At 36.7% G+C, this 10,932-nt stretch overlaps 1 protein-coding gene across 2 annotated transcripts in view; it reads right to left on the bottom strand.

Annotated features, from left to right (window-relative positions):
* Positions 1–1,560: 1,560 nt before the first annotated feature.
* The window catches only part of LOC123506956 (DNA topoisomerase I, mitochondrial-like), a 26,192-nt gene continuing 16,820 nt past the window's right edge, over positions 1,561–10,932 (bottom strand). For both annotated transcript variants that reach the window (XM_045259407.1, XM_045259409.1), the window contains exons 8-11: positions 9,509–9,865; positions 8,347–8,589; positions 7,923–8,174; positions 1,561–4,345 (exon numbers count right to left, since the gene is read on the bottom strand). In XM_045259407.1, the coding sequence (XP_045115342.1) occupies positions 3,689–4,345; positions 7,923–8,174; positions 8,347–8,589; positions 9,509–9,865 (1,509 nt within the window). In that variant the 3' untranslated portion in view covers positions 1,561–3,688. The remainder of the gene's footprint in view (positions 4,346–7,922; positions 8,175–8,346; positions 8,590–9,508; positions 9,866–10,932) is intronic.

The raw sequence follows: 10,932 nt of genomic DNA, 5'->3' as shown, positions 1-10,932 counted from the left end.
GAGGCAGGGTAGTAAAACACGTGCAGTAATCTGTATTCCTTCCCTTCTCGTCAATCACCCGCTTCTCTCTCTCTCTCTACGACCTAAATTATCATCCCGGGCGACTGAAACTACTCACCGTGGTATTTGGAATGAGACGCTACAGATTCATATTCAAGACATGTTAATCAGGTCGTCACGAAGACCACGCACAAAAAAGGGGGCACGGGGCTGGAACGAAGAAAAGAAGGAAGGACAGAAGAGACAGAATGAGGCGTGAAGGAATATCAATGCAAGTTGTGGAGAAGAGGAAGAAATGTAAAGGAAATGGAAGAAAATGTTACCAAAGCGTTATGGAAAAAAAGGTGGAAGAATGATTTACGATAAAATTTTGAGAATGTGAAAAGAATAGGAAGAAAATGAGACGTGAAGGAATATCAGTATGTTGTGGAAAAACATGAAGGAATGCTGAGATAATGAAGGAGAATGTTATAAAGCATGGATGAAAATGATAAACGATAATCAAATAAAAGAAAAAACAGAATGGAACATGAAATAACGATGTGTATGTAGTGAAGAAGAAATTAATGCTGAAGAAGCGGTCAGGATATAGTAAAAGAATGATAAAGAAGATAATGGTGGAGACAAAAAATATAATTGATAAAAGAATATAGAAAAAATATAGAAATGGAACGAAGTGGGAAAGCACATAAAAATTTCATAAGAAATGCTCTTGTAAGTAAGAATGAAGAATGAAAAAAGAGGAAAAAGGAAAGATCATTAAACTGCATGCACTTACCACACACACCCTTCACTTAAAATTCAAAATTTTTAAAATAGCGACTCCAAATCCAGCCTCGGAGTTCCCTTCTGGAGGGGAACAGAAATGTCCAGAGGTCGGACTGCTCTCTCGTTGGCGACCCAAAATGTCTTGACACCTCCCTCAACTTTTTTTTCATTAACCTCTTTAACATTCAGTCTTAGATCTAATCTTCAATCTATGGAATACCACCTTTCCTCTACTAATCCTCATCTTTTCCTCACCAAAACACAACTTTCTGAGGCAACCAACAGTAGCCCCTTCTTTGTTCCCTCCTATTTTTTCTACCCCCTTTTTCGCTCCAAACCTGGATGTTGCGTCGATGTGCGCAACGGCTTAACTTGCTCTCGTGCCCATGCTCTTGAATCTCCCGAGTTTTGCACCATCTGGCTTCGACTCAATAGTCACTCTCTAACTAAATTTATCAGTGCTCTCTATCTCATCCCTAACTCCTCTGACTATAGTAAACGTGGCCCAAGTCTCCCTAGATGGTGATGCAAACCTGAAAGTGCCATCCCTCGATAATGTGTGCTGCCACTTGACATTTGAGCGTCATGGATGAATTTGTATGCAACCTGCAGCCTTACATACTAACATAATTCAATTATGGGTGCAGTTGTTAAGATATTTTTAAGGAACCGAGCACCAATCTAACGCAATCATTACCTTCTGCCTCTCCCTAAAAATGCTTCTAGCACTACTCACTTCCTGCTACTACACCATCACTGTAACACTGCATGGAGCTCATTCATTAGTCAGTATTGTTGCCATGATCGTTTATTGATGAATATCAGTATGTACACGGTGTATATCACACAATGTCATGGAATGACCAGCTGAACTGGGTAGATCTAGCATGAATCAGATGTTGGCAAGACACAGGCCAAGATAAATTCTTTAACTCACAAAAGAAAAAATACTTTACTCCAAAATATTCAAAAACTATTTCCTCATTTCACGAATGGTCCCAAGATTTCCGTAAACCATTATATCCAAACTACAACACCAATGCCTATGTCATGTCTTAACATTAGCATACGCCCCAATACCACTTTTTTAACTTACACAAATTCACAAACACTACCAAAAATTACACCAAGATAACTGTAAAAAGACCTAGTAATCTATCTTAACTTGCAATCACCATGGACAGCTGTGCCAATTCCACATGCATCCCATTAATCACATCAGATGAAACCTGGGATTAATGCATTTAATGTTCTTCCAAAATCGTAAACTCACTTTAATGCTTCCCCACCAGAAGGCTAAAGAAATGTTCCACATACTGACTTGATCAAGCTTCTAATGCCTCACTGCCACCTGTAAACTCAACTCTATCAATATGGATGTTGTCATAATAAATAAGTCCATGTAAAATTAACACACCAAACAAAAATTGATGTGTCATGTTCAACATAATTGTAAGGACAGCATCTACACTCTACGACTGTAACAAAGGCATTTCTACATCAAAAATGGCAATGAAGTGAAAATTACAAGTCAATCACACTTACTTTATATTAAAACAATTTAAAACTAAGCCAGGGCAGTCTGAGATATGTCAGCCCTCAAAGCCTTTATCTGCCCTTGTCACAACCCACCGGTGATCAGACTCATTAAAAGTATAAAAAAAAAAAAAAAAAAAAAAAAAAAAATTTATATATATATATATATATATATATATATATATATATATATATATATATATATATATATATATATATATATATATATATATATATATATATATATAAGACTTGTAAGATTTTCAATCAATACTGATACCCATAAATTGCATATTGGGCAAGACCAATTCTGCAAGTTTCACTCACTAAACATACAGGCCTTTGTTATTGCACCTCAACTCATCACAAATTGTTAGGCTTTCATATTTTCTTTTTTAAATTTTAAACATAGTGCATTCATTCTACTACATAGCCAGGCTAAGATGACCAATCTGTGACACATCCTAAGCACCACAACTGCCCCTAATCCTTGCCTCACTCCTTTTCTACTTCTGTTCCTGAGAAGGCTGGTACATAATGCAAATTAGTCACAAACACTGGGTTGGAGCCAAACCTTCAGTCCTATCACAACTCTTTCCACCAACATTATTCCCACTTGCATAGGAAATCTTCACTTGTAAGTTTGAACACCCTCACATCAATGCAAAAACTTCACATTTTCTTGTATACAGGCAACCAATCTGTACCCTTCGGCTCTCTTCCGTACACTTGTCTCCCAGTCACTGATCACCACTCCAGAGGGTGTATGTTTACTGCTCTCAGTGCATGTTTACCCAATAAGTCTAGTAATGCAGTATATAAATACTCATAAAAAATAACATTAAATAGATATATTGATATACTGGTGAGGCTGTGAATATCCTCAGGGCACTTGAAACCAATCTATCACAAAGTACATTTATCAGTCTCCCTAATCAGTATAACTAAAGTAAATGGTAACTCAATCATACCAACTTTAAGTAGCAAAATTTAGTTACCATAAATTATGGCTTTGAGATTTCAATCGTAAAACACGAGCAGTGAAAACTGCCATAAAGATAGCCACCTCCTGGGAAACTGTTGTTGTGAAATATCAAAACACAGGACTAAATTAGCTTTTAACTTTCTAACATATTATAACGGATAAAATATAATAAAAATGTCAAATTGTGTAATAAATAAATATAATACACACTGATTTCCCTTAATTTACCTGATACTACCCATAGTTGCACTTCCCTCAATATAACAAATTGTTAAATATAAAATGATCCTCTAAAATACAGGATGAGTGAATGGCATGATCATTGAGAATTCTCCTCAATTGTGCAAATGGTACAATATCATCATCTTTGGTCAGGCCTGGCAGCCCAGGATGAAGTATTTACTCATAGTCCTCATCATCACCTTCGCCATCAGAACTATTTTTGGTCATATTCATTGGCTCTCCTAAGAAGTTGTACTCTCCGGTTGCCATGTCAATGGCCCACTGGAACTTCTGTCGTTGCGTCTTGTTGTAAACCTTTTCTATGGGCACATTGAATTTCTTACACCAGGCAACAGAGATCCGAGGATCTAAATAGTTAAGCTTGGATGTTCCCAAGGCAATGGTCTTGTTCTCCTCCTTGTCTGTGGCAGAGTGCTCTAGTTTCTCTAGCTGTTCCTTCAAGCGCTCCAAAGCTTTCTTTTTCTTTTCATAATTAATCTTCTCCTTTTGGGAGCCTCCAGATTTGGCGATCTTTTTCAACTGTTTGCATTCTTTCTCAGTCTCAGTCACCTGATCCCTCTTGTCATTAATCTTCTTCTGTAGATTTGCCATAGACTTATCAAAACTCTTTGGAGCAGCTCTCTGATGGTTACACAACACAGCCACAGCTCGATTTGCTCTATTGTACTGAAGAATCTTGGCTGATACAGGGGCATCAGGATCTGTAAGGAGTTCCAACTGCTCCTGGAGGGTGCGTGAAGCATTGTAGGTACGGAACACCTTGGCTGTGAGTCCATCCATCAGCTCGTTCAAATGCTTGTTTAAGATTTGTGTCTGCATGGAAAAATATATAATTAAAATTGGATTAAAGTCAGAAAGACAAAAATATAAGGTTATTTTTTTTCTTTGTGATATTTACTAGAACACATGCTTCAAACATTTTACAGCAAAGATTTGTTTAGGTGCAATACTTTCCATACTAAATTATACCGCACTGTAAAGATACTTTACTGGTATCAAATAATTAAAATCATCATTCTATAATGAAAAACAAAGGGGCACAAAATTCTGATTTACCAAAACTGGATAGCTGGTCTAGTACATAGAAGCATGACAATTTTCAAAGAAGCAAGGTTAACTCTCGTGCACCGTAAATTTTAATAAGTTATCTTTTCCATGCTCATTTCTAACATCCAGTCTGTTGTGGTTGAGGCAGTAAGCACACTATAAAACTGTTTTTTCAGCTACTTTCTTTCCTCAAACTATATTTATCATTCAACATATCAATGCCTTCCTTATTTGTTGTAGTTTTCAGACATCAATAAGAAATAATAATTCCATGTCCATAAATGATCCTATGAATTGCTGTCAAGTCCAAACAATTGTTCTACTAAGTCTTATTCCCACCTACATCACTAAAAACTTTTGACAGTCAACTCTTCAAGGTAGATGTAATCATAACAACAAATTTTCCAAGGTTCCTTCAAATCTACAATCGGACAATTAGTATCATGAAATACTTGTGGAAAAGCAAAAATCCTTTAGGTCTATCTTTCATTAGCTTTTGCTCTTTTCTTCAGAAATTTATAGTAAATCAACACTTTTAGGTTAAATCATAAAGCAGTCATTCACAATGTAGCACAACTTTTTTTCCCTGTATGTTTTATATCTTTTTAAAGGTTGTTGAATTTAAAGGCAAATGACTGGGCTACGCTCAAACGGAAATAGTTAACTTCCACTTATTACGCATTTATGTCCCCACAGAATTCACAAAATATAAGACGCTACTGATTGTAAAGATACCCAATATATAACAATATTATCAATGTTATGCCATGGACCACATGGGCACCCTCCTCTTTAAAGTTAACATGGATCCCCTCTCTTAGTTTTGTTTCAATGATGCACATTACATCCAGCTATTCTTCATTCAAATAATCCCTAACCTCTAACATGCTGAATAACAACCCATCTATATTGGTATAGGTTGCTCTTAGTTTCTTTCCTCCTCTTTCTTCCGTAGATACCACTTCTTTAGTCTCATATCTAGAACCCTCCAGTAGAAATTCTTTTTCTCGTTTTATGTCCTTTTCTCATTTTTTTTCCTTAGCTTCATTTCTTAACACTTTCTCCTTTTCCCTCTCCTCTAGGTTCAAAGCAATGTTTAGAAGCAAGAAATAGGGCAAATAGGATCCTGGGTTTTATAAATAGAAACGTTAGTTATAAAAGTAAGGAAGTAGTGTGTAGCTTATATAATTCCTATGTTAGGCCCCATTTAGAGTATTGCATACAAGCCTGGTCACCCTATTATATATAGGCAGGATATCAACATGTTAGAAGCAGTTCAGAGAAGAGCAACTAGGATGATACCAGCATTAAAGTGCCTGGAGTATAGAGATAGATTAAAGGAATTAAACATGTTTTCATTTGAGAGGAGATGTATAAGAGGGGGATTTGATAGTTATTTAAAATGTTCTCAGATACAAACTACATAGATATGAGATCTTTCTTTACCTTAGAGGAGGGAAGTAGGACTACAAATCATGGCAGGAAGATTAGAAAGCAAGGCTGCAGGTTAGATATAAGAAAATATTTCTTTAGTCATAGGGTGGTAGACTTCTGGAATGCATTGCCAGAGAGGGTTGTAAATAGCACTAGTTTGACAATGTTTAAAAACAGATTAGATAAGCACTTAAATTTATTAGATTTATAATTATGTATAGCGCTGCATGATAGTTTTTATAAGAAATTTACTAGAGTTAAACAAGACATGATCCCCATGTATGGGGATCACAGATTGTAGAGGAATTCGCTGCAGGACTTAGCCCTGTTAATGGGCCAAATATTTAGAATTAGTATATAATGTATTGTGTACTTGTAAGTGTATCTTTAAGTACTGATGATGAGGTCACTGTGCGACTGATACAGGATAACCTAGATGGGCCCTGGTGGCCCTTTGTTATCCTATTATTTATGTTATGTTATATGTTATCTCTTTTTATCCATATATCCTTGTGTTCAGTATCATCGGCCAGCTTCCCTTTTCTAGCCATAATTTCCTCTACCACTACTTGGGATATCATTCTCCCTTTCATTGGTCTCCTATCCCCTTCACTCTATCTTTCTAACCTGATCACTTCCTCCACCTCCTGGTCCAGCTCTTGTGTGCTGTCTTGAACTTGTTTGATAATAGTTTTGGCCAATTCTCTCTCTTCACATTCTCTCATGAACTTGTTTGGATTTTTTTACTTCATCCCAAAAATCACAAAACTTTTCCTCTTATCTACTGTATCTTGCACAAGATCTTTCTCTTACTTGTATTACTTTTGTGTTTTCCTGAATTTGTTTCTTTACTACCTCTGAAAATTTAACTTTTTCCTCTTCCTGTTCTTGCTTCCATGCATTTCGTAGTTCCTTCAGCTTGTTTTCACCCAATCCACCTTCTATCCTGTCCACAATCCCATCCTGTACTTTTACCTGTAAGCTCCTTAAGGCGTTTTTGTAGTCTTGACACATGGCTTTTAGTACATCATTTTGTTTCTTTATTTCTTGTATCTCCTCCTTTAATCCCTGAATGATTACATTGACTTTCTCACATTCTACTAATCTCAATCTCAACTCAGTGCTTTCCGTTGTCAGTCTGTCCTGCTTGTCCATTAAACTCGACATCAATTCCTTCATGTACTTCAACTCCCTTTCTAAGTTGATCAACCTCCTCATACTACCTCTTTCATTCCTAAATCCAGAAAAATCCTTGTCCATAATATCTTTAGTCAGTTTCTTTAGTCCAACAGGTGTATAGTACCTATCTTTTAAACACATTATATAGACCACATCATCTGTTAATGGTAATAGATGTACAAAATGTGAAATATAAATCCCTTGGGTAACTAGGATTTTTGGATAACTCGAATTGACCTTCCCCCAAATTTGCCTGGCTCATGCAGGGTTTACTACATGTAACATCTTTGTTCAAATTGAAGCCATCATCTTAATGATGCATTTTCGCCCTATTATCTGGCTTTATGCATCTGACAACCGGCCACCCATGTTGGGTGAAGCATGAACAATTTTTTTTTTCATGTAATTTTAAAATTTTGACGATTTTTTTATTGAATAGTTATGTGATTAATTTGACCATGAGCTTGTCATATATCTTTGAAACAGCACAAAACATGTTGTGAAAGACCCATCATGTGGGCTGGAATATATGATTGACAAAATTAATTGGAGTAATAGCAAACCTATGCCTAAAACAGATGACTGAATGCCAGGAGACAAAACTAAACATGGAATAAAATCATGATCTGGCATGCATTTAAGCCTAGTGTGAAATCTACTTCAAAAATAACAATGCTAACAAACTAGAAATGGCTGTAATCACAAGCATTAAGACAAAATTAGTACTTACATTGAGCCTGTCAAAGAGGTCATTTCCTTCCTCTTTATTTTCCTTAAAGAGTTGAAGGTTCTTGAATACTTTTTTCTCAACGGACACTTCATTGTAGTAACGGATGGAATCTTTACCCAGGAAGTCAAAGACAACAACATAATCTTTGCCGTCCTTCTGTTCATGGAGTGAAATGTGTTCTACTCGAAGAGAACAGCAACCCACTGTGTCTGCCTGGTCCTCATCCTTCTCATTACCAGCTCTCAAAGCCAACTGTGGAAAGAAACATTACCTTCAATGGGACAATACTTCACAGCTTGGTAATTCATAGCATTGCAACTCTACAGATCACCAGACATGGGATGGGTTGGAATCTTTCCCATCCTATAAAAACAATTTGGATACTACTTTCTTTTCTACAATTCAATTTTATTCACCATCTTACCTTATCAATGAAATACAATGCTACAGCACGCTGTCGTATCCGCATTTCTTTACTCTTCCAATCAAGCATGTACTGTTCTCTTATGCTGTCAACACATTTGTGCAATTTCCGAGCTGTTTCATACTTCTGCCAGTCCTTTTCTCCCTTAAGTTTGGAAGCAGCATTGAGCATCACATACTTGGTCTGTCCCTGAACATTCTCCACCCAGCAGGCCAGCCACGTCACTGTAGGATCTGCTCGAACCTAAATGACAAGATGTTGTCAGTTCAATTATTGCAAAAAAATAAATAAACAAATAAATACAATATATAAATAAATAAATAAATAAATAAATTTAGTGTTCAGTGCATCAAAACTCAATTCTTCTATCAACTCAACACAGCCTTCCAGACAACTATCCTCTCTTCCTCAATGACACTCAACTGTCTCCCTCTTCTACACTGAATATCCTTGGTCTGTCCTTTGTTGATAATCTAAACTGGAAACTTCACATCTCAGCTCTTACTAAAACAACTATTATAATGATAGGCATTCTGAGGCATCTCCGTCAGTTTTTCTTGCCCCTCCAACTGCTAACCCTATACAAGGGCCTTATTCGTCCTTGTATGCAGTACTCTAAGCATGTTTGGAGGGTTCCATTCAAATTCATTAAATATGGTAAAATCAAAACCTTTTCATTGAATCAATTCCTCTCTTCTGACTGACTGTCTTCAGCCTCTTTCTTATCGCTGAAATGTTGCATCTTTCATCACTATTTTCATGCTAACTGCTCTACTGATCTTGCTAATTGCATGCCTCCCGTCCTCTTGCAGCATAAAGCTTTCTTCTTGCTCTCACTTCTAGTCTGTCCAACTCCCCAATGCAAGAGTTAACTAGTACTCTCAATCAATCATACCTTTCTCTGGTAAACTCTGGAACTCCCTGCCTACTTCTATATTTCCATTGACTTCTTTTAAGAGGGTGGTTTCAAGATATTTGTCCTAACTTTTGGTTAATTCTACTTTAATCTTTAAGAGAACTGGCATTCCAAGTGGGCCTTCTTTTATATCTTTTGTTGCCCTTGTCTGGCTTCCCCTCTTGCATAAAAAGAATAAAAGAAAAAAGAAAAAAGAAAAAAAAGAAAAAAAACTTTCATCACCAAAAATTAAATCTAATTACTCACTTCCTTCCATCTATGGCCTTCAGGGGGCTTTGGAATGGAAGAATCTTTAGAGCAGTTAATGATAACATCTTCTGGCATGATGCGCTTTTTGAGCATTCCCTGCTTTGGATGCTCCCCTCGTCCTCGGAACAATCCTGGGGGCTCAATCTTAAAGTTGCCAATTCGCTGCTTGTGTCCATCAATGTTGCACCAGCCATACTCAGCAATCAAGGCCTCATTCTGTTCTTTGAGGGCCTTCTTCTCCTCCTTTGTTCGGTTCTTCCTATCTTCATTTTGTTGTACATAAAAGGCATGTAGCTGTCTGAAGTCACACTTGGAAAGATCAGTGATTATCTCTCTTTCCTTGGATGTCATTACCTGAAAAAATTAAATAAAATGAATTAAGATAAAAACAAAAACATTTCCCTATGTCCTGTAAAGATGTCTTAATACCTAACCCTTACCTGATGAAGATTATTCATGTAAGCAAGCCCAGTGCCATTTTGAGGTGCAGTAATTGCTCATAAAAGCAGCCTTTTTTTCCATTCATAATTTCAAATCAGGCATGGATATTTCCTCTCTAAATAAGTGTCTTGTCATCTGGCAACACTTCACAGTAAACCATGATTTACCAGGACCCTCCCGCTACACACCAGACCACACTTCCCTGTTATCAAAAGGCAACTCCCAAGAAAGCATCAGAAAAAGAAACCATTCCAGCTGGGATGATAGATGAGAGTGCTAGTATCATTGATCTATTAGAGTGATTTAGAGGACACTGACAATAGTGAGTTGAGTACTGATTCTGAAGAAAGTGAAGGGAACACTTATGAGAATGACAAAGCTGGAGAGGAAATTACAAGGGCAGTGGATACTGGCTATTCCTCACGCAACCGCCACCTGCAATAGGCAATAGAAAGTTGCCACGTGTTGCTGCACCACCAGCTGATCAAGAAAGTATCCAATTGAGTAAAAGCAATAATTATTTTCCAACATTGTCAGTATTTGATGGTGTGTCTGTTAGAATAACTGATCAGTTTCCAGAAATGAACTGTGACTATTTTTTTGTCATATCTTATTAATGATTTAACCTGATTTGATAATGACTGAAACAAAAATGCAACATGTGATGCAACAAATGAAGTGACACATAATCAACAAATAAAACAATGGAGATATAATGAGAGATGAGCTCTTAGTGGTGATAGCTTTGATTTTGCAGATGCCTCATGGCTGAAAACCTTCAAGACATGATTTCTGGAAAAGAAATGCTACCTTATTCACACTAGTCTTGCAAAGTATATAGCAAGAGACAGATAATTAACATGCTCAAATTTCTTTGCTTTGCAAGTAATGGGAATGATGATCCATTATGGAAAATCAGACCAGTGCTGCAACATCTGCTGAATAAACTCTACATTTTTTCAAGCCCTTTCAGAAAATAG

Source organism: Portunus trituberculatus, chromosome 21, assembly GCF_017591435.1.
Source record: "Portunus trituberculatus isolate SZX2019 chromosome 21, ASM1759143v1, whole genome shotgun sequence".
Classification (NCBI taxonomy): Eukaryota; Metazoa; Arthropoda; class Malacostraca; order Decapoda; family Portunidae; genus Portunus; species Portunus trituberculatus.
The sequence above is the reverse complement of the archived record's forward strand: the minus strand, read 5'-3'. Positions and strand labels throughout refer to the sequence as shown.